Source organism: Oncorhynchus mykiss, chromosome 20 (assembly GCF_057628025.1).
Source record: "Oncorhynchus mykiss isolate SJ-2025 chromosome 20, ASM5762802v1, whole genome shotgun sequence".
In the NCBI taxonomy this organism is placed as follows: Eukaryota; Metazoa; Chordata; class Actinopteri; order Salmoniformes; family Salmonidae; genus Oncorhynchus; species Oncorhynchus mykiss.
In genome coordinates, this window is record NC_143041.1 from 28,329,498 (window position 1) to 28,353,221 (window position 23,724).

Genomic DNA, 23,724 nt, shown 5'->3' on the forward strand with positions numbered 1-23,724 from the left:
GTAGAGTATCTAATGATAAGCTGTAGACCACACTATTTACCAAGAGAGCTTTCATCTATATAATTTGTAGCAGTCTATTTACCACCACAAACCGACTAAAAGCCCACTTCTTATTCCTCTTCTCTGGCGACGTCGTCTTGCGGCAGACCCTGGAATTAATGGAATTCGCTCTGGAAATTCAAACAAAGGAACCAATTCAAGTTGAATTTCTGGTCGAAATGCTGGTGAGTGACTGCCGATCTAAAATCCAAAAGTTATTTCCGGCTGTAGATAATAATGCAAGAAACTTTGTGAGCAAATATTGTAAGAAATAACACACAAAAACACACTGCAAAGGTGGCTAGAAGCTAGAAACAGCATGACAGTGTATTTCGGCACCATTAACATTGTTCCACTGTCCTCCTGTACATCACTGTGTTGGTAATTGTGTCTTAATAAGTATAATGATAAAAAACAATGAATCTGTAAAGCAAAGGGCAGCGAGGAATGTTTGGTAATGCTGCAAAACATGCTTTATGCTTTATTAAACAAAATAATACATCAATGGTGAAACGGATGACAGGAGAAGATGAGGAAAAATATCACCTCCTGACTCGAATCTGAGTCAGACTCCTCTCTCTCAGCCACTGACCTGCAGTGGGAAAGACAGATTCTGTATTTGGATTATAGTGTTTTCGTGCAAAAAGGAATGTGAGACATCAGTAAAACACACCTACTTCCAGCTCAAGCTCACACATTACAACGAGTCAACAACACGAATGTAACTTTTAATACACAGAGATATTAAACACGGGAATTGAGATGAGTGCAAAATGTGTAGTCCTTTTGACAGAGAAATAACATGTTTTGGGGGAATCGCAACAAAGGGTTCTAATGAATGATCTTTAGGATAATGTGCTCACCTTCAGAGGAGTCTGTTTTGGTTACTGCAGGGCTGTGTGTATATGTGTGGTGCACACTTGTTTTAATTCCTACTGTCACACATACGATCCCTTTCATGCCTTCAATTCATTTTTCATTATGTGCTCTTAAGCATTTCCAAAGTCTAGTTGATTGAAACATAAGGCACTGGTATCATCTTTGGCTATAAGATATTAAAAGCATTCGGATTGAGTGGTTAAACTATTAGGTTTCACACAAACCTGCACATATGTACACACACCAGTTTGAAACCTCTTCTGGTAAGACATTAACTTCAGGACATGAGGGGCACAAGGGTAGTCTGTGAAGTGAATCCGACGTGCAGCTAACAGTATAGCTTCCTCCACTGTCTCTCTCCCCATACCGGGCTTCAACTAGTGATCCTCTGCTCGCAAACACACGTGACCAACCTCCTTGACAACGTACCAATCGATTGAGCTATACAAAAAGATCCAATTGGATAGCTCCATCTGCGACATTTCAAGCCAGCCTTGGAGTCAGCTTACGGTACATTCTTAACTCCGTTACATTAGCACAAACGTCTCTCACTCATTACTTAAACGGTCTCTCTCTTCCTGTAACACTGATATCAGATAATCATCTCTGATGACATCTGGTCATGAGCTCTTGTATAAAAAACATCAGTCCGGTAAATGTTTACACCTAAAAGCAAATAATTTAACATTTCACCCTGTTCAGCATCTTAAGGTACCTTTTCAACAGTAATTTAAGTACTTTAACACTCCTTCAAAAAAACCTCGACCACAATACTAAAAGATTAGAGTTTGGGATTTAAAGCAACGAGTGGTGATACACATCGCCACAGCAACAGCCAGCGACGACAACTTACTGCGATGAGTGGAGGGTACAGTACTGATAAGAGTAGTGGGGCATTTCTTCATCACCCCACCATGACAAAAGTGATCCTCACTCCATTTACCTCCGCTTGTCTCCTCTCAAAGACACACAGACATTTAACCATTTTATCTGAGTGAAGTGGTTCTGTTGGGTTAGCCAGGGTGCCAGTCTGGTTTTGCTTTGGCCAAATTGTCATTTTGCCATGGCAATGATATAGCTAGCATACACAGGGACACCAGTCAACCAGGCTGGTATGTAGTATTGTAGATATACTTTAGTGGCCGTCAATGGTGACCCTTACTAGGACACCAGTCAGTCTCTGGGTAGAGGAGGCAGTGGACAGTCTTAAACCTAGAGAGAGAGAGAGAGACGGAGAGATAGAGGGAGGGGAGGAAGAGAGAGGGGGCAGATGGATGAAGAGAGAGGGAGAGATGAGCAATGCCGGGGGTGAGGGAAATGGTAAGACGAAAAATAGTTGGTGGAGAGAGAGGGGATAACCATTTACATGTAATTCACAATTCAGCTAGAGCAAACTTTGCACTGAGGCAGAGGTTTAGTAAACAAGTGTCATGTAATTGTCTTGTGCATTACTGAATGCTGGGTGGATGTTGGGTTAATGTCTGATTACCGTGAGGGGTCCTCCACCAGGGAGAAGGCTCCTCCAATGCTGACCACATTCCTCCTGTTCTCAAAACCCCCATAGCTCAGAGTGACCTAGACACACACACAAACAATTGGTATCTGTTGTATACATCACAGACAAAAGACAAAGTAGGGTGTCTCTTTCACCCACACACTTGTGTGTAGACAATCTCTCTCTCTCACAGACAGACCCCCTCCTACACACACAGGCCCCCACCCCTACCTGTTCCAGCACGGTGTCTGTGGGCAGCCTCTGCAGGTTCTCCAGGTGGGAGTGGAAGAGGTGGGTGTGTGTCAGCGTCACCTCCAGCAGCGCCTCGATGATGTAACCGATAGTGCAGTCGTCAGGGAGACGGATCTTCTCTGCCGTGCTGATGAAGTTCCCCAGACTAGGGAGGAGGAGGACAGGAAAGGATGAAAAAGAAAAGAAAGGGGGGGTAAGATGTGAGGTTGTGAGTGAACTGCTCAAAACAGTTTGGCTTAATAGCTTAACAGCTACAATAATATGTGCATCTGAAGAACATTGAGAGTGTTGAACTGTTCAAACTCACCTAGCCCATGGACTCATCTTGAGGGCCAGACCACGACTGATACAGAACCCTGCACCTCCTGTAGCGAACCAGAACTTCACTGACACCTGGGAGAAGAAAACAAGGGTCAGAGGTCAGGAGTAAGGGAGAGAGATAAAGAGAGAGACAGGAAGGGAGGCATAGACAGAACGACCGAGATGGGAGGGATGGAGCGAGAGAGAAGGATGGTCTGGAGAAAGAGACAGACAAACAGACAGGGTGTACTCACAGATCCATCACTCTTGACCCTCTCTGCAGCCTCTATGGGGTGGTCGAGGCTGGGCCGGCCCAGGTAAACATCCTGGGTGTGTTGGAAGGAGGACAGCAGCTTTAGCAGACTGGGTACAATCACATAGTTATCATCATCCATATGGCAGAACCATCTGGGAGAAGGAGGAGAGAGAATAGAAAGGGAGGGAGGGGGGAGGACAGAGAGAGAACAAATGTGTCCATATTTTCACTGTTTTTATTTAACCTTTAACCAGGCAAGTCAGTTAAGATCAAATTCAAATTTTACAATGACGGCCTACCCCAGCCAAACCCTCCCCTAACTCAGACAATGCTGGGCCAATTGTGCACCACCCCATGGGACTCCCGATCACGTCCGCTTGTGATACAGCCCGGGATCGAAACAGGGTCTGTAGTGACGCCTCTAGCACTGAGATGCAGTGCAGACGGACTGCTGCGCCACTCGGGAGCCAAATAGGCCAGTGTGTTCCTACAATCTGTGCTTGCCAGAGCTACTGTACGTGGAGACATACAGTCCTATCCATCTGTTGACCTCCTTAACTAAACACACAGAATCTAAGACATATGCATGAGATGTATTCTCAAAATAGGCCTTTCCTCTTCTCACCAGTAAAGAAAGATAAATATTTCTTTACATAAGACAGGCAGTCTTCTGAAACTGAGCGGCTCAGTACTCTTGACAAAGGCAGCATCTTAACCACCAAGCAAGTGGGACTACTTGGCCTCCCTGATCAGGGTAGGATAACAAACTAACTTCTGAATTGGCTTCTTATTGGCCAAATAATGAAGAACTTAATCTATAGTTATGTTCTTAGCATGCAATGTGATGGTGAATAGCAGGAAGTAAGGTAAAGTATGTCAAGACTCACTTCCTCTGCGACTCGATGAACTTGTCATATTCCACAGACATCTTACAGCACAGGGCCTGCCGCGTGTGTGCTGCTGAACAGTTGGTGTTGACGACATTAGCCCCTGAGAGAAAAGATGAGGATGTTGAGTCTACTTATCGTACTACTGAGACAGTAATGCTAGGGTATCAAATACACATATGCCTGATAACATATTACAAGTCTTTCTAAGAACTCCAATCACATTTGATAAATAGTTACATTTAAGAAGGTACAGTGACACAATAATTGCTCTCCTATTTGTACTTCCAGTATCCACCTATTAGAGTGTAGACTGACCTGCTCTCCTCCTCAGCTCCTGATCCTCCCCGTCAGTGAATATAAAGGTCTTGAGGAGACAGAGAGAGAGAGAGAGATTTGTTAACACTAAGTTTGTTTCCACGTATACACCCCCCTCACACACAAGACAGAGAGAACGAGAGAGAGCAAAAGAGAGAGGAAAGGGAAGAGAGATCAAACATGTGGCTTGCACAATGAGGCCTCCATGTCCTAGACCTATACTGCTGATTCATGGAGTGAAGCAGTTGGGTAAAACAATAACCAGACTATGCTAACTCAAACAACACTGGGCCCATTCTCCCTGGCACTCAGTCCCCCTCCTCCCCTTTACCCTGCTCGCCTCAACTATGGTATGCTCCCTCTTTCCTTTCCTCCTCTCTCTCCTAATTGTCTGTTACCCCTCCCTTCCTCCTGTCATTTATTCTTTCCCTCACTCCCTTCTGCCCGCCTGCCTCGTGCCCAGTGGCATGCCTTCACTTTCTATCCCTCTGTCCCCTTTTCATCTTTCTTCCCTCCCTCCCTCATCCCCCCCTTCTTTTATCCTCCAGTTGTCTCCTCCCTGCCTCGTGCCCGGTGGCATGCCCTCTCTTTCCTGTGTGCCCTGGGAGATGCTGAGCATCCGTGCCAGGACTGGTGGAAAACTACACAGGACACCACAGGCATGTGACACACACACACACACACACACACACACACCACCACCACCAGGACGAGCCAGACCATGCCAGGCAAACAAAGACCTTCCCTGATCAAAGAGGGGAGGATCCAGTCACCCTGGCAACTCAGCAGATCCCTGGCCAGCCAGCAGGGCATAAATGGCCTGGAGAGCAGTGTGGTTGCCAGGGCCCGGAGGCAGTGTGGTTGCCGGGGCCCGGAGGCAGTGTGGTTGCCGGGGCCCGTTGGCTGAAGTTTTAAACAGATTTCTACCATGTTAAGTCAACCTGCAAGCCTGGGGCTATTCTGGCTCACTGTAGATGGTATAAATTCTCTGACAGGCTGTTAAAACAACACAAATGCGCAAAAAGTCACACGAGAAAAGTGATAACATCTTGTTAAAACACTTCAAGATACTCTGGTTCTACTCCAGTTCATTCAAAGCTGCTACACCGTGCAGGAGAAAGCCTCCAATCCCTTCAATCTACAGTACCTTTCTTCCCTCCCTCCCGTAAGTCATTTTCCAACAGCTCTATTATGAACACTGTAGAAGGATTCCTAGAATAGTTTCCACATTTGAAATACTCAGAGACTAAAGCTGTGACTCAGTGTGGTTCCATGTCTTCTTTTCTTTCCAGAGAAATCTCTCCACATATATGGAGAGAAGGTTAGCCTCGTGTTCACTCAGCAAGACTGGAGCTAAAGAGAAATGGCTGCTTTGTGTTCTCACAGACTCCCCTCATAGGGTTTTAACAGGTCCAAATAAACCCAGCAGGCATCCTTTAAACTCCACTCCAGGTATACGTTGCCCATAGTCACAGACCTAGGATCAGCCCACCATTATTCTGAACCTTAACCACTAGTGAGGAAAACACAAAACTGACCTTAGATCAGTGTCTTGGAATTAGGAGCAACTTCATACTACTCCATAAACCTCACATGAGCCAGAATGTCTGTTGAAAGCCCATTCTATTTGACCCCATACACCAATCAGAGGCCTGTCTGTCTGTAGATCCCACTATTCTTTAAACCCTCTTGATTTCCAAACAGTAAAACAACTGATGAGCCTGACACATCCATATGATCTATAAATGAGTGGAACTACCCAGCTGCTGCTCTTAACTGAGGCTCATAACATTTTCCTTAGAGTGGCTCAACCTAGGCCATCATTTTAAATAAGAATCTGTTCTTAACTGACTTGCCTAGTTAAAAAAAATAAAAAATGTTTTGTTAAATTGTTGACCTAAAAGACTGAGAACTAGGCCAATGCCCTATACCTGTCTGAGCCAATGGTCAGAACAGTAGCAGTGGTCACACTTGTTCTTTTAGTGAATAGTTGTGCAGGTGGCCATTAAAAAGTAGACACACAGTGGAACGGTGGCACAATGCGGTCTTTGAACACTCCTCTCCTGGTCTGTGTCCCAAATTGCACCCCATTTCCTATATAGTGCACTACTTTGACCAGGGCCTGTAGTGCATTACAAAGAGAATAGGGTGCCATTTGGGATGCACCCCTGGAGCTGCCTGGGAGATAGGGTATTTTTATGTCAACACAAATTGAGCTGTGACGTTAGTTACTAAGCAAATTGGGCCAGTGTGTTTGGTCCTGTTAATGTGCAGCTGAACACTGGAACTCTTTGTCTTGAAGGGCCTCACTGCTGATCTGTTTTATAGTCCCAGAACAGACCCAGGATATGAACCAGTCACCCTATTCCCTATATCCCCCATAATCAACTGGCGAACAACAGTCCAGACTCAGAATGGGGTCGAGCTTCGACCCCTGGTATCATTTAAACACAAGTAAGACATGGGAAAATGTGTAGAATTGCAGAAAAATAGCTTTAAAACAGCAAAAACAATTCTCTGCCCAATGCAAAATGTGTAGAATTACAGAAAATTTGCTTTATAACAGCAAAAACAATTCTCTGCCCAATGCAAAATGTGTAGAATTACAGAACATTTGCTTTATAACAGCAAAAACAATTCTCTGCCCAATGCAAAATGTGTAGAATTACAGAAAATTTGCTTTATAACAGCAAAAACAATTCTCTGCCCAATGCAAAATGTGTAGAATTACAGAAAATTTGCTTTATAACAGCAAAAACAATTCTCTGCCCAATGCAAAATGTGTAGAATTACAGAAAATTTGCTTTATAACAGCAAAAACAATTCTCTGCCCAATGCAAAATGTGTAGAATTACAGAAAATTTGCTTTATAACAGCAAAAACAATTCTCTGCCCAATGCAAAATGTGTAGAATTGCAAGAAACATGTTCTCTCCACCAGCAAGAGTTGTGTGAACAGTTTGGGGTTGCGAGGTGGGGGTTTGTTACTACACCGATAAATGACTATATCCATCCAGACCTTTGCCACCTAGGAAATGTGTGTGACCGGACATTCTAAAATAGTACTTGTGAAATCAGCATAAGTGTGAAAGTATGTTAATACGTGATGTATGTTGGCTATGGAAAAAAAAGAGTATGAAGTAGCCTACCCCTTCACTCACACAGCCTACCCCTTCACTCACACAGCCTACCCCTACAATTCAACGCTACACACCATTTAACACATGGGTATCTTTCTATAATATACTAGGTTATGGTTCTACCCTATGACACAGTTCTCACCAGCTGTGCTATTTTGCCTGTTGATCTATAATAAATTCTACAGCCTCCAGTTGATTACTGGAGTCAGGTGTGTTAGCTGAGGCTGGGGCAAAATCAGGCCCCCAAGGACTGGAGTCGCCCATCCCTGTTCTACAGCCTCCCATAGATCCCTGCGTGGGGAATGTTGATCTATATTCTACAGCCTCCCATAGATCCCTGAATGGGGAATGTTGATCTATATTCTACAGCCTCCCATACAGGCCTCTGTGTTTGGAGAAGGATAACACCAGAGAATTCTCCCCACTTCCCCCTCCCTCTGACTTATCCCCTAAACACATCTCTCATTCCTCCTGTGGTGGTAGACCCTGGGCCCCCAGAGGGAGGAAGTTCCTGGGCAACCAGAGACTACAGGAGAGCAGGAGACGTGTGCAGGAGGAACACACTGCTGTGTTTGCTCTTTCTCTCTGGAATCGCTGTCCCCCACCCCCTTTCTTCCCAGTTCAACCAGCCTTGCTCCCACAGATTCCTCCTGCCCTCCAGCCTTCTAAATGGTGGGTGGTGGGGGTGGGCAGAAAATCCTGCACAGAGAGAGAGAGCAAACACAGCAGTGTGTTCCTCCTGCACACGTCTCCTGCTCTCCTCTAGTCTCTGGTTGCCCAGGAACTTCTTCCCTCTGGTGGCCCAGGGTCTACAACCACATACAGGCCCGCGCGAGAACACTTCCCCACGCTGCACATACTGACACACACAGGGCATGCCTTTCCACCCTTCCTGCACACACACGCTGTCATGTGCTTAACCATTCCATGTCCCCTGGCCACCATGGGTACATACCCACCCACACACACTACGGCCAGCAAGACACTGTTCTGTAGAGCATCGGTTCTCTCCTTCTGTACCATCACTACAACTCCTTAAATTCTATCAGCATATCGATTGTGCTACCAGGGCTGGTAAAACCCTGGATTATTGTTATTCTAACTTCCGCGACGCATATAAGGCCCTCCCCCGCCCTCCTTTCGGAAAAGCTGACCACGACTCCATTTTGTTGCTTCCAGCCTATAGACAGAAACTAAAATAGGAAGCTCCCGCTCTCAGGTCTGTTCAACGCTGGTCCGACCAATCTGATTCCACGCTTCAAGATTGCTTCGATCACGTGGATTGGGAAATGTTCCGCGTTGCATTAAACAACAACATTGACGAATATGCTGATTCGGTGAGCGAGTTCATTAGCAAGTGCATTGGCGATGTCGTACCCACAGCAACTATTAAAACATTCCCAAACCAGAAACTGTGGATTGATGGCAGCATTTGCGTGAAACTGAAAGCGCGAACCACTGCTTTTAACCAGGGCAAGGTGACCGGAAACATGACCAAATACAAACAGTGTAGCTATTCCCACCGCAAGGCAATCAAACAAGCTAAGCGTCAGTATAGAGACAAAGTAGAGTCACAATTCAGACACAAGAGGTATGTGGCAGGGTCTACAGTCAATCACGGATAACAAAAAGAAAATCAGTCCCGTCGCAATCGCAACCACACTGCACACTGCCCTAACCCATCTTGACAAGAGGAATACCTATGTGAGAATGCTGTTCATCGACTACAGCTCAGCATTTAACACCATAGTACCATAGACCCTGGGTCTCAACCCCGCCCTGCGCAACTGGGTACTGGTCTTCCTGATGGGCCGACCCCAGGTGGTGAGGGTAGGTAACATCTCCACCCCGCTGATGCTCAACACTGGGACCCCACAAGGGTGTGTTCTGAGCCCTCTCCTGTACTCCCTGTTCACTCACGACTGCGTGGCCATGCATGCTTCCAACTCAATCATCAAGTTTGCAGACGACACTACAGTGGTAGGCTTGATTACCAACAACGACGAGACGGCCTACAGGGAGGAGGGGAGGGCCCTCGGAGTGTGGTGTCAGGAAAATAACCTCACACTCAACAAAACAAAGGAGATGATCGTGGACTTCAGGAAACAGCAGAGAGAGCACCCCTCTATCCACATCGACGGGACAGTAGTGGAGAGGGTAGAAAGTTAAGTTCCTCGGCGTACACATCACGGACAAACTGAAATGGTCCACCCACACAGACAGTGTGGTGATGAAGGCACAACAGCGCCTCTTCAACCTCAGGAGACTGAAGAAATTCGGCTTGTCACCAAAAGCACTCACAAACTTTTACAGATGCACAATCGAGAGCATCCTGTCGGGCTGTATCATCGCCTGGTACGGCAACTGCTCCGCCCACAACCGTAAGGCTCTCCAGAGGGTAGTGAAGTCTGCACAACGCATCACCGGGGGCAAACTACCTGCCCTCCAGAACCCCTACACCACCCGATGTCACAGGAAGGCCATAAAGATCATCAAGGACAACAACCACCCGAGCCACTGCCTGTTCACCCCGCTATCATCCAGAAGGCGAGGTCAGTACAGGTGCATCAAAGAAGGGACCGAGAGACTGAAAAACAGCTTCAATCTCAAGGCCATCAGACTGTTAAACAGCCACCACTAACATTGAGTGGCTGCTGCCATACATGTAAAAAATGTATCACTAGCCACTTTAAACAATGCCACTTAATATAATGTTTACATACCCTACATTACACATCTCATATGTATATACTGTACTCAATACCATCTACTGCATCTTGCTTATGCCGTTTTGTACCATCACTCATTCCTATAGCTTTATGTATATATTCTTCATCCTTTTACACTTGTGTGTATAAGGTAGCTGTTGTGAAATTGTTAGGTTAGATTACTCGTTGGTTATTACTGCATTGTCGGAACTAGAAGCACAAGCATTTCGCTACACTCGCATTAACATCTGCTAACCATATGTATGTGACAAATCAAATTTGATTTGACTCTCTACCCCAGCATCTGTCTCATTATGGTCTTGTATATACAGATCACTGAATCCCAGCCAGAGATACAGGTAACTCAAACTTAAGCATACATCATGCACTGATGGGACAATACGTTAGGATTGGGCCATAGTAGCTGAGGTTATGAGGGGTGGAGAACACATGGACTTCTCATCTCAGAGAATCTGCTTCAGTTTTACTTTATGGCTCCACTGAACATCAACCATTGCTTTAGTGGAGGATTCTAACCGTGCAGATGAGGAAACACCCAATATCACACCAAACAACCACAAGACCAACAGAGATTGTCAGAAGAGCCAATAAGATGGCTTGGCATCAATTCATCAAGATGAGTTACGCATGTGGTTTGTTAGAATCCTTATAGAACCCGATCCAAGCAGTCAATTGATTCCAACTGGCCTTTATGCTCGACGCACATCTCGTCATTCTGAACCACAGGAGCTGATACTCTTGCCAAGGGGGGAGAAGTTGTTTATTTAATGGTTGAGATGTTTTTCTGAGATGAGTTCCAAGTGCTTGAGCTCTGTGCTGACAGGGAGTGAACTGGGTATCTGCAATGTCCCAGATGTCTCTACTTTTGTAATAGCAATAGGAAACCCAGATGTGGGCCAGCATGGGGGCATGGATCTGCAGTGTTGGCTACAACAACAAAAAAGTTTTGTATTGGATAGGTGCAGTGAAATGTGTTGTTTTAAAGTGTCAGCCATAGTTTCATGACATCCCTTGAGCAAATGAGGTTTAAATGCCTTGCTCAAGGGCATGTCGACAGATTTTTTTACCTTGTCGGCTGGGGTAATCAAACCAGCGACCTCTTGGTTGCTGGCCCAACGCTCTAACTGTTAAGCTACCTGCTGCCCTATGGCTAAAACCATCCCTATGAGCACATGAAGACATTGGAAAGATGTTGAAAATAAATATTTTCAAAATCTTGTGTTCACTGGGATAGAATCTTAAACCAGAATTTGCCATAACAGCACATTTCCTCCACTTCCATGTTCTATATGATAATCAAACCCTTGTTGAAGGAGTAGAGTCAACTATTAAGAGAAATGGACCTGCAGTGTAGTTGCAGTGACATGCAGCCCATGGTGCTAGAAATTATGTTCACTCTTTACTGTTACTACAGCTGCTTGGAGAACAGAGAGAGGGGAAGGAGTCCTTGTGTACTCTAGAAACATGCCCTGTCTGGAGGTCTTGCTAACAGTACAAGACAAATGAGATGATCTACCATGTCGACAAAACATAACCTGGGGGGGTTATGACATAACAAATACCCTTATCCAGGGCCATAGGCTGCATCTGAACCACTGCCAAGTTCAGACTTGAGTGTGTGTGTGTGTGTGTGTCTGTATGCGTTCCTCCCTACCTGTTCTTTGGCTTTGGACACCCAGGTCTGGAACAGCAAATCCAGTCTGGACTTGTGGTACTTCCTGGTGGTCTTCACCGCTATGAAAATGTCTTTCAGCTCTAGAGGGGTCCTGGACCGAGACCCTCCAGCCCCCACCACAACTCCAGCTCTGTGGAGGAAGTCCTCCTTCGGCCCTGTCTGAGAGTCTGTATGCTTCCCATTGCCCTGGGTGTCACCTCGACCATCTGTATACACCCAGTCCCCATCCCCAGTCCTCTTGGTCTCTCTGGGTGTGCCCTGCCCTATAGATCCACCATCAATCCCATAATTTCCCACTGTCACTTTCCCCACATCTGCCTGGAGAGGGACCACCAGACCTCCAGGGTGCTGGGGTTTTTTGCTGGCACCTGTGCCCGCCCGGGCAGGCTTGGTGTGGGCCCGGGGCTGAGGCAGGTCCCCCTGATGCTGTGAGGGCTGGAGGGCAGGGATGAGGAGCAGCAGGAGGGCACAGAGGGCCAGGGAGAACAGAAAGCAGAACTTGCTGACACCCATCGAGGAGACATGCATCCTGATTGGCCGCTGGAGGGGCCTTTCAGCCCCCGGCGCCAGCTTTGCTTCCCACTCCACCGCGTCCCATCTTTATGACATCACACAGGAACCTGAAGAGACATCACCCCCCCCCCGCATAATAAGATGACAGTGACACACTTGAAAACCTAATCTGAGTGTATGGATACTGGCTCCTGCATGGGTTTACTCTACCCTGGGTGCCAGACAGACTAGTCCGTTTCTGCATCTTGGCCAGGTCGCAATTGTAAATGAGAACTTGTTCTCAACTTGCTTACCTGGTTAAATAAAGGTGAAATAAAAAATAAAAATCAATAAAAGGGCCAAGATTTCACTGTACAACTCTATATACATTCTGATTGAGTCCCTCTTAAATGGCAGACCTGTAAAGTCTGGAAGTTCTCCTCTTGGCACATTGTCACTCATGCCCTTCCATTTGCCAGTCAGTTTATACAGGTCACATTTCATTGACAGACTTACCTTCAGTGTGTGAGCAATTTCCTGTTTGCTGCTATTTTCAGAGGCAATGATACCTCAACCAGTAGCAGATGTCAGTTGTAGGAAGCAGAGGGATGTAATCAAACCCTTTTTTCTTTACTAAAATTAGCCCCCTTAGTAAAATATGAGCTCTCAGCACAGATATGTGGATATAGCATGAAGGATGGTATGGTTTATGAGAGTTATACATAATTTACAGGGGGAAATAAATAAATAAACATAATGCATAACATTTCATATTTTGGTGCCTGGTTTGGGATTATGCAAATCTGCAAATCTGGTAGATGCAAATCTGCCAGATTGGGTCACTGCCAATAGAAACAGGTCTGACTGCTGTGGGCTCGGTCATTTAACTGTAGAGTCCACAACAAATGTATGAAAACAACAACGCGATTAACCAACATTATTGGGTCTTATAAAGGTAACTTTAAAGTTTACGGGGATGTTTAGGAGTTGTTCCGTGTGCATGTCGTGCACATACGGGTCTATAGGCTGTCCTACGGTAAACAAAAGAAAGACAAGAGTGTTCAGTCAAAAAAAAAAAAAATCTATGAAAAACCCTGTATATGACGAATTACTTAAAACACTTATTCTGTGATCACGAAAATGCCTTATACTTACATGGAAACAAAATAAATCACGTTTTTAATCCGATGTGCCTCCTCCCAAATGCAGCAACAAAACACCAGGGGAACTGGTCACCAAAAATGAATTAAGTGAACAGAATCTGATCAAAGAAAATGAAAATACAATACAGGGTTTCCAGACGCTTTTATACTCAACGATCTTCTCTTTTTTTTTGTCTCCTCGTCTTGACTATGATTTGATTGGGCTCAGATTTTAACCATCAGCAGCCCGCTTTCTCTATTCGACCGCGATTAAGAAGCCTAGCTGTGCACTCATCCAGTCAAGTGCAAGCGAGTCAAACAACGTCATTTGTTTCTATTGCGATTATAAACGACCTCTGTTTCTCGGATTCTTCTCAAATCACCTACTGTGTGATTCTCGCTCCAAACGCAAATCCTCTGAAACTGAGCGCCCTCTGGTTGATGCTGACCTGGCCTTGCAAATTAAATGTCCCTGTGGTGTAGTAGGCTACAGCTGTTGGGGTCGCCACTGTGTTGCTATTTTCGCTCTGGATGTCGTAGGCTCTTGTAGCCTATTTTGTGCTGACAATGGAAAAAGTTGTCAGACAAAACAACTCGCGGCAAAATCCCTCCTGTAGGCTTAGCCAACTAGTGTGACAAAGTTTTTTTTAAAGACGTATTCATCCCAAGGGTGACCTCAAATAAATTGTTAGAATTTATAATTTCAGTAATTCATTTTTAATATCTGAACTAGTTGTATCTTAATACAAATTACCATCAGTTTGCAACTGTTTTTTGTTGTTGTTGATATAAATATTCCACGTTCAAAACAACTGAGAACTCGGAAACAAACGATCTCCCATTGGTAAAAATCGATCTGGGAATATCGGGCCTCTTTCTATAATTCCGAATTTTCAACCTGAATATCACTGACGTCAATGTTTGACCTCGTATTTTTCCGAGTTCGGCGTTGATTTGAACGCTGCAACAACACTGCCTCCGACACATCTGGAGCAGCGCTGACGTCATTACGTAAAGAGCCCTGTGAACCCATGCCCCGGATGTGATAGCGAACCGTTGTTTGTTGCTGTAGACTCAGATTATCCATCATATTACATTTTAGTCATTTAAAATACACTCTTATCTAGAGCTATTTACAGTAGCGAGTGGATACATTGTACATTTTTCTGGTCCCACATGGGAATAAAACCCACAACCCTGGCGTTGCAAGCGCCATGCTCTTCCAACTGAAACACGGGACCATATCGACCAGTTAATCGACTGGCTGCTCCAACAATGACAATAAATGTCTTCAGAAATGGAAGGCAGTCTGGAGAAGGCAAGATCAGGTGGGACAATTCTAGCCAATGAGAGGACAGATACGAGTGTGATAACAGGCACAAATCCGATATAAAGTGTTTTTTTTCTCAAACTTGGCAGGATATCATGTATCCTACATATCAGTACACTCGTAACAACGTAAGCATTACCAAACGTATATTCGATCAAATAAGCCTCAAGTAGAAAACAAGACATTACTTTTTTGTTAACTAAATTCGACACTCATTGATCTCCATACAACAACTCCTCCCTTGATCAGCGGGAAAAACGCCACCTGCTGGAGAAGACAGATTTAGGTCCCAGTTATCCGTCTCGCTTCGCTTCTTCCTCTCTGCCGCTGAACGTCACAGACCGTGAAAGATGCCTTTGCCCGTGCAAGTATTCAACTTTCAGGTAATAATGAATCTATTTTGATGCATGTTTACACAAAAACGGTTTGCGGGTATGCACGTGGAGAAGGCTTTCCTCGCGCTTAACTGGGACGGTGGGTACTCCGATAAACACGCAAGCCTTGCATACATCGGGAGTAGCTTGGGCCGCTAGCAGTACTGGCAAGCTAACTAGCTAGGCTAACTTTAGTAAGTTCATATAGCTAACTCTACAGCGTTATATTTCCATTCACTGTTATTCTATACCAACTGACTAATGTTAGAATGACAAAAAAAATTGAAAGGTGCACCCCAGGAAACTGTTCGCTGGTCATTTATGGTTTCTTCAGGCACTTTGACAGTCATGCTAACTAGCTAGTTCTGTTATTGTAGTTAGTTGACTGACCTGTTATCCAGCTAGTAGTAGTTTAGCCATCCCTTTTTAATTTTGTTCAGCAACACATGTACATTGTGTCTCCAATGTAAGTATCCAGTGGGACATGAGCGATCTGTCTATTGTGGGAGTGTCGTGTATGTATGGCTATTTATTACCTTGGTAACCTGGTTGCAGACTGTCAGTATTCCCCTCATTGTGGCACGCTGCTATGACACTTGTCAACAGTATGTACAGATATCTTTATTTTGGCAGTTAACACTTGATAAAATCAGGGATACAAATTATATTGAAAGCAGGTGCATCCACAGGTGTGGTTCCTGAGTTAATTAGTCAATTAACATCCCATCATGTTTAGGGTCATGTATAAAAATTGCCGGTTATTTTGGCTATCATTGCTAGAAGAAGATATCTGTGACTTTGAAAGAGGGGGTCTCAAAAGAGCAAAGGGGGTTTAAAGTGTGTTTGTAAATCACCTGATCTCAACCCAATTTTTTTTATTTGACCTTTATTTAACTAGGCCGTCATTGAAAAGTCTTATTTTCAATGACGGCCTAGGAACAGTGGGTTAACTGCCTTGTTCAGGGGCAGAACGACAGATTTTTACCATGTCAGCTCGGGGATTCAATCTTGCAACCTCTCGGTTACTACAAAGCTCTAACCACTTGTCTACCTGCCGCCCAAATTTTAGGAGGTTCTGTAGCGGCACCTGAGACAGTTTTCCATCACCATCCACAAAACAACAAATTATGAAATTTTCGTGAAAGAATGGTGTCGCATCCCTCCAACAGAGTTCCAGACACTTGTAGCATTGAAGCTGTTCTGGCAGCTCGTGGTGGCCCAACACCCTGTTAAGACACTTTATGTTGGTGTTTCTTTTATTTTGGCAGTTACCTGTATGTTCGCTCTTCTTCAGGGGGTTGTTGAGCCCATGCAGATAGATGCTGACCCACAGGAGGACCAGCAGAATGCACCAGATGTCAACTATGTGGTGGAAAACCCCACGCTGGTATGGTCTATCTATCCAGAATTTCCCCCTACTGGCATTGTAAAGGCGGGCTTGTTTCTTCTAGATGGGACTCAAATACCACACAAATGACATTTTTACTGCTATTTAAATGTTAAACTGAAATCAAAGGAATCTGTAGAAGTGGAATACCCCACAAGACATGCCACTAGAGGTCTCTTCACAATACCCAAGTCCAGAACAGAATATGGTAGGCGCTACATAGAGCCATGACTACATGGAACTCTATTCCACATCAGGTAACTGATGCAAGCAGTATAATCATATTTTAAAACAGATAAAAGTACACCTTATGGTACAGAATGGACTGTGATGAGACACACACAAACACGAGCATACAAATAATGTTGTGTGGTGGTATTATACATGTTGTATTGTAGATATGTAGTGGTGTAGTAATGTTATATGATGTACTGTTTTATGTGTAATGTAAGTGCGTTAATGTTTGGATCCTTAATAAATAGAAATGCAGACTATTGAGTGAAAAATCAACATGTTTAGGCTTTTGTCCCACTGAAGTTTGTGTGTCTTTGTCTCCCTCTCTCTAGGACCTGGAGCAATATGCATCCAGCTACTGTGGTCTGATGCGTATTGAGAGGCTGCAGTTCATTGCAGAGCACTGTCCCCAGCTCCGCGCCGAGGCCCTGAAGATGGCCCTGTCTTTTGTCCACAGGACCTTCAACGTAGACGTGTATGAGGAGATCCACCGCAAGCTCACAGAGGCCACCAGGTAGGTGTATCACAGCATAGCCTAGTACCCTCCAGCATAGCACAGAGAAGGTACAACAATACTACTAGTACATAGTATGTTATTTTTCATTGTTGGTTTGGAAAGTGCTTTTTGTTTTTGTTAAGTGTTTGATTGATTCGAGTGTGTGTGTGTGTGTGTTCAGAGAGGTCCAGGGGGCTCCAGATGCTGCGGTGGAGGGCGGGGCAGTTGAACCCCCTCCTCTGGACACAGCGTGGGCCGAGTCGACCAGGAAAAAGGCCCTGCTCAAACTGGAGAAATTGGACACTGACCTGAAGAACTACAAAGGCAACTCCATCAAAGAGAGCATCAGGTGGGTGGGAGACGCTACGGTTGTTAGCATCAAGTAGATAATAAACCGATTGGGTAATCCTCACCTCCAAGAGGATCGCCCTGAGCAATGTGCGTCTGTTTGCAGAGCTTGAAGTAATCACTGAGTAGTTGACTAGTAGTAGTAGTTTTTTAATGTAAGGTCATTTGGAATGGAATATTTATTTGTGGATCAGTGATTCTGCATAGTGCTTTGCTCAGGCTTAAGGGGAGGATCTGAATTTTTCTTTCTTGACCTTTCTTCCTCTCTGGTACTGGCCCAAACGCTCTCTATAATAATTTCTTTCACCTCAGGAGGGGTCATGATGACCTTGGGGACCACTACTTGGACTGCGGTGATCTCAGCAACGCCCTTAAGTGCTACTCCCGAGCCCGAGACTACTGCACTAGCGCCAAGCATGTCATAAACATGTGTCTTAATGTCATCAAGGTATGTCATCGTTTATCATAATGACAGTTAGTGGTCCTAGTTTTTTGGTCAATGCTCTTAATCCTGATGTCAAGTCTGGAGGGCAGAAGGGCTATATTCCTCTTTCGTTCTCTCTCAGCCTCACTTGTTCTCAGCCTCTTCCTTTCTCTGTGATGTGATTAACTTCAATGACTAGCACTAGAGGGCGATATTGATATGTGTCCTACAGGCTTTCTTACTGAGTTTACTGTTTTCATCTATCAGGTTAGCGTCTACCTCCAGAACTGGTCCCACGTCCTTAGCTATGTGAGCAAAGCTGAATCCACTCCGGAGATAGCAGAGGTAAGTCGTAGGTTCCTCTGAGCCAGAGAGCATAAGTCCTCTACTGTCTTAAAAAAAACACAGACGTGTCCATCTTTATTGAGGGAATATATTTATTTTTGTTTCAGCAAAGAGGGGAGAGAGATTGCCAGAGTCAGTCAGTCCTCACCAAATTAAAATGTGCTGCAGGTAATTCACTCACTCTTTGTTGTTCTAAAAAGAGATGTACATACTGTAAGTGTTTTCACCTGTTCTCTAGAGGGTATACAACTCACTAACAGATGCCAATCTTCAACAGGTGCAGACACTCATGCTAATGTTTTGTTTCAATGAAAATGCATTTGTTTTAAACCCCGTTCTGCTTTGATTAGATTACAAAGTTCTCTTCCCACACTCCGGTTCATTTGACCTCTTGTTCTTTCTCCTTGTTCCTCCTCCACGTCTGTATATCTGTCACTGTCCCCCAGGCCTAGCTGAGCTGGCCTCCAGAAAGTACAAACAAGCAGCCAAGTGCTTCCTGCTGGCCTCTTTCGACCACTGTGACTTCGCTGAGGTTAGTCAGTCTGCCTGCCTATCTGTGTAGTACTTTAAAGGTGATGTCTGTGACTTCCCTGTGTTGTTCTGTGATAATTTGTGTATTGTTTATCAACAATTGGGAAGGCAACAACAGCTAGGACAAGGGTACTTGGACAATTGTAAAGACGATTGCTGCTTGACAAATTCTAATATTTGTATTTTTTTCTGTTGGCGTTGTACCAACCTCCTGTATTGTGTGTCCAGCTCCTGTCCCCCAGCAATGTAGCTGTGTACGGAGGGATGTGTGCCCTCGCCACCTTCGACAGGCAGGAGCTACAGAAGAACGTAATCTCAAGCAGGTGTGTGAGCGCGCAAACGCCTGTGTATCTTTTGTATAAATGGTGTATGTTTTTCATGTAACTGACCGAGCTGTGTTACCATCCACAATACTCTATTCATGTATTTTATGTCCTCCCAGCTCCTTTAAATTGTTCTTAGAGTTGGAGCCTCAGGTCCGTGACATCATCTTTAAGTTCTATGAGTCAAAGTACGCTTCCTGTCTCAAAATGCTGGATGAGATCAAGGTGAGATTGATCTAATTAATGATCTATGATTATCAATCGATCCAATGATTACATTGATGTGAAAAACATAAAATGGGTAGCAAATCATTTGAAAACGGGAATTCAACGAAGTAAGAACCAAGTAACATGATTTCTTAGCTATGATGTATTTTCCTAGTGCTGTATTTTCATTATGTTGATAACACATATTTGAAATCTGTCCTAAATGCAGACTGCCTTTCTTATTTCTCAGGATAACCTGCTGTTAGACATGTACCTGGCCCCCCACGTACTGACCCTCTACACACTGATCAGGAACAGAGCCCTTATACAGGTGAGACGGACAGGTGAGACTGGGGACAGGAACACTTTTCCTCCAGTACTCCCATATAATACTGAACATCATGGACATTCAGAGTATTCTGTTTTCCTTATATACTCACAACTACGGATGGGTTTGAATAGTCAATTAGTCAGTCCCCCGTAGTCGTAAAAAAATAAATAGGCAATCGTTGTGTCTGGGGGAAAGAATCGGATACAAAACCTTTCTCTCTCTAACCACTTTTCCATCCACAGTTTTTATGCGAGTAAAGTCATACTGTAAATTTAAAAAAGTGACCGTTTCGGTCCAATTTTTGAAAATGCTGACAGACAATTTGTTTGTTCGACATGGTGGGATCTTTTTGTGTCTGTAAAATTAATTATGTGAGAAATGGAGGTGTAAATGCCTCTGAGCACATATTGTTATAATAACCATCATCAACAACGTATGCGGATTCTAGAATATTCACATGAAAATCTCATGGAAACCTGTCACTTCTAGCTCAGGCAGCAATCAATAGTACATTTAGCTGAGGAAATGTGTCTGAATGACACTGACTCCTGAGGTCAAACATCTACAGGGGTTGCATTCCAAATGGCACCCTATTCCTTCTATAGATCACTACTTCTGACCGTTAACTGGACTAGCAGGTGAAGTATGGCACCTAAAATGGTTGTTTTGCTAATGTTATTTAATATCATGCCCTAAATTAGACATTGTTCTTCTGCTTGACCTCTTGGTCTCCTTTTTCTGTTTTACTGCAGTGGAATGATGGTTGGGATACTTGTTGGAGGGTGTGAGTTACACTGGTGTTATTTAGATTGTAAATAATGAATATGTAATCAAAATAGTTTGATTTGGGGATCATTAACATTCAGAGCAGGTTCTCTCTCCCCAGTATTAATGTGTGTGTTTGCTGTAATGTACACTTCTTTTTTTTTTTTGTGTAGTGGCGTGGGCGAGGGTCATGCATGCGTGTGCAGTACCTCAGTCTCTACTTTTCATTTGCATGTATGACTAAGTGTGTGTGTGTGTTGCAGTACTTCAGCCCGTACGTGTCTGCAGACATGACTAAGATGGCCCAGGCCTTCAACACCACGGTGCTAGCTCTGGAAGACGAACTCACCCAGCTCATACTGGAGGGACTTATCAATGCACGCATAGACTCCCATAGCAAGGTAACACACTCAAGAGTCAAGTCACATATACACCCCACCCCCTAGCTCTCTCACTCACACTAGATGAGCTCCGATCACTCTTTCATTGTTTAACAGTTTATAATCTTATAATACAGCATGGGATGTTGATTTGACAGTGACCCAAATGGTTTGCCACAGCTCTCTTATCCCCAGCCTCTCTCTCCTCCCTTCTCTCTTTGAGATGCCAAGCACATTTATGTACAAAGAGACTATGAAATACTCTCCCTCCTCATCCCAGATCCTGTATGCGCGTGACGTGGACCAGCGGAGCCACACATTTGAGAAGTCTATCCACATGGGCAAGGAGTTCCAGAGGCGAGCCAAAGCCATGATCTTGCGAGCTGCTGTGCTGCGCAACCAGATACACGTCAAGGTACCTCTGCACACAGGGTCTCCCTGGGGTTTTCAGGCTGCTCTCTCTACTCATCTATCTTGCCCCCCCCCCCCTGCCTTTTACCTTTAGGATATGGATATCTCTCAGAACTGATATTTCTTTCTTTATTTTGACATCCGTGCCTCACTCAGCCTCCCTATCAGTGCCGCCATCTAATTATCTCCTTTCTCTCTTTCCCTTTTCCCATATCCGCTTTGTCTTCCTTTCATTCTATCTCGTTGACCTCTGGTCCACCTGTATTTTCTACAGGCCGTCCTCCCCCTCTCCTCCTCATCTCTGTTCCTCTCAGCCATCCACTACTGCTCATTTCCACACATCATTGGCTCTGAAATAAAATGCCTTTGATTCAGAGGAGGAATCTCTGTCGTCTGTCCCTCTCTCCCCAGTTTGTCATGATCTTACAGTACCAGAGAATAGTTGCAACACTTTTTATATTGTATGCTTGGTACATTTTCCTTTTGATACATATACTGTATGTTCTAATGTCTGAAGACTGGTAAAGGCATCAGAATGCAGGATGAGAAGGAGGTTTTCCCCCTTGTCTTTGCTTATAGAGGATGTCAACCACTCAACCTTATTTTTCTCTCCTCCCTTTTCCCTCCCTCTCTCCAGTCTCCTCCCAGGGAGGGCAGCCAAGGCGAACTCAACTCTGCCAACAGCCAATCACGAATGAGCACCAACATGTGAACATTCCCATGAGACCTCTGTCTTACAGGAAGTTACCATGTCAGGGGGGGGGATCTGCCAGGGGGACCTAGCACCCCCCCCCCCCCCCCCCCCCCCATCTGAGGATCCCCCTCCTCCTGCTGACTCAGTGCTGCATCTTTTGCCTGCAGAAAGAAAAATACTGAGACGTCAACTTCAATAGGCTGTGTCTTAAATGGTGCCCCTATTCACTATATAGTGCACCACTTTTGACCAGGGCCTATAGAGCTCTGGTCAACTAGTGCACGATATAGGGAATAAGGGAGCCATTTTGGATGCACAAAGGACTCTGGTCATGTGGGAAGTGAACAGTGGTAGTCTGTGGAGATACTTGATGAGCAACCTGAGTGTGTTAATGTTGTATTGGAGAGGCTGTGTGTGTGTGAGTGTTTAGAGTTGAGTGGCGCTCAGTCGCGTCACAGTACTGTCCTCTTTTTCCTAAGATGCACTTTTCTCTTTCTTTCTTTTCTTTCTCATGATTGATGTGATACATCCATTAAGAAATTAACAGAACACACACTTCAGAACCAATGTCCACAAGATCTGATTTTAAAATAAATGTGTATGATAATCGGAAGCTTGGTCAGGACTTTTGTCTTCTCACAATATACCTTTGTTTACCAGTTGCACAATAAGCCAATTTCCCACACACCCTTAACATAGTTTATTTATTTAAAGACCAGAATGTTAATACTGAGATGCAGTTTTTTAGGAAGATTGCATTGAATTTCAATGTTCTATGATTTTATTTATTCTTGTACAAAGTAATTGGATATAAATCAAGTGCAGAGGGACCGTACCGTAAGCAGAGGTTGACGATGAGGAAATGAGTTTCAATTATTTTTCTCTTTGCGGTGTCATCTGATTCCTGCTTCTCCCACATTAAAACCTCACAAAATCACTGCTCTCTGACAACCAATAGCATGCACTTGTTTTAATTATTCGAATGGATGAGGGGAGCTGGTCAGGATAGCAACACAATTAGACCCAACCGAGTCATGAGAACAAAAAGACAATTACTTGACATATTGGAAAGAATTTACAAATTAACAGAGCTATTTGGCCTTAAAGTGCACAGTGGCAGAATACCTGGCCACCGTGACTGGCCCAAAATTAAGGAAATCTTTGACTATGTACAGACTCTGTGAGCATAGCCTTGCTATTGAGAACCTAGTTCCAAAAATAAGCTTCACTTCCTAACCGCCTGCCAAATGTATGACCATATTAGATACGCATATTTCCCTCATTACACCAGACACACAGAGAATTCGAAAACCAATCCAATTGTGATGAACTCCCATATCTATTGGGTGAAATACCATAGTGTGCATCACAGCAGCAAGATTTGTGACTTGTCACAAGAAAAGGGCAACCAGTGAAGAACAAACGCCATTGTAAATACAACCTATATTAGTTTATTTGTTTTCCCTTTTGTACATTAACTATTTGCACATCATTACAACACTATATGGACATATGACATTTGAAATGTCTTTATTCTTTTG

The 23,724-nt window shown here is 44.4% G+C and overlaps 2 protein-coding genes across 7 annotated transcripts; one reads left to right on the plus strand and one right to left on the minus strand.

The window, feature by feature from the left end:
* Positions 1 to 452: 452 nt before the first annotated feature.
* LOC110499227 (beta-1,3-N-acetylglucosaminyltransferase radical fringe) lies at positions 453 to 15,930 on the minus strand. Of its 5 annotated transcripts, none has more exons than XM_021576223.3 (9): positions 15,844 to 15,930; positions 11,949 to 12,589; positions 4,427 to 4,475; positions 4,109 to 4,211; positions 3,220 to 3,373; positions 2,973 to 3,058; positions 2,645 to 2,810; positions 2,408 to 2,493; positions 490 to 2,130 (listed from the first exon to the last, which is right to left on the minus strand). In XM_021576223.3, exons 2-9 carry the CDS (start codon positions 12,495 to 12,497, stop codon positions 2,064 to 2,066), a joined length of 1,260 nt encoding a protein of 419 aa, XP_021431898.1. In that variant the 5' UTR covers positions 12,498 to 12,589; positions 15,844 to 15,930; the 3' UTR covers positions 490 to 2,063. The 5 variants fall into 5 exon arrangements, with proteins under 5 accessions (XP_090068982.1, XP_021431898.1, XP_021431899.1 ...); XM_021576224.3 differs by having other exon boundaries at positions 15,698 to 15,854; XM_021576222.3 differs by lacking the exon at positions 15,844 to 15,930 and adding an exon at positions 13,617 to 14,563.
* Positions 14,610 to 22,796, plus strand: LOC110499226 (COP9 signalosome complex subunit 1). 2 transcript variants are annotated; one of them, XM_036956052.2, is made up of 15 exons: positions 14,610 to 14,931; positions 15,183 to 15,316; positions 16,602 to 16,694; positions 17,261 to 17,442; positions 17,606 to 17,773; positions 18,085 to 18,220; positions 18,464 to 18,541; positions 18,649 to 18,709; positions 18,988 to 19,073; positions 19,301 to 19,395; positions 19,515 to 19,620; positions 19,853 to 19,933; positions 20,962 to 21,099; positions 21,359 to 21,493; positions 22,127 to 22,796. In XM_036956052.2, the coding sequence occupies exons 2-15, from the start codon at positions 15,284 to 15,286 to the stop codon at positions 22,199 to 22,201; spliced, it is 1,467 nt and encodes a 488-aa protein (XP_036811947.1). In that variant the 5' UTR covers positions 14,610 to 14,931; positions 15,183 to 15,283; the 3' UTR covers positions 22,202 to 22,796. The 2 variants fall into 2 exon arrangements, with proteins under 2 accessions (XP_036811947.1, XP_036811946.1); XM_036956051.2 differs by having other exon boundaries at positions 14,627 to 15,061.
* The last annotated feature ends 928 nt before the right edge of the window (positions 22,797 to 23,724 follow it).

Bases quoted from the DNA above. Each gene is read 5' to 3' on its own strand.
- LOC110499227 (XM_090212856.1), bottom strand. From the start codon at position 12,497: ATGCATGTCTCCTCGATGGGTGTCAGCAAGTTCTGCTTTCTGTTCTCC. The intron at 3,059-3,219 runs GTGAGTACACCC...TTCTTCTCCCAG, and splicing joins GGGTCAAGAGTGATGGATCT to GTGTCAGTGAAGTTCTGGTT. The intron at 2,131-2,407 runs GTAATCAGACAT...CTCTCTCTCTAG, and splicing joins CTGGTGGAGGACCCCTCACG to GTTTAAGACTGTCCACTGCC.
- LOC110499226 (XM_036956052.2), top strand. From the start codon at position 15,284: ATGCCTTTGCCCGTGCAAGTATTCAACTTTCAG. The intron at 19,934-20,961 runs GTGAGACGGACA...TGTGTGTTGCAG, and splicing joins GGAACAGAGCCCTTATACAG to TACTTCAGCCCGTACGTGTC. The intron at 21,100-21,358 runs GTAACACACTCA...TCCTCATCCCAG, and splicing joins GCATAGACTCCCATAGCAAG to ATCCTGTATGCGCGTGACGT.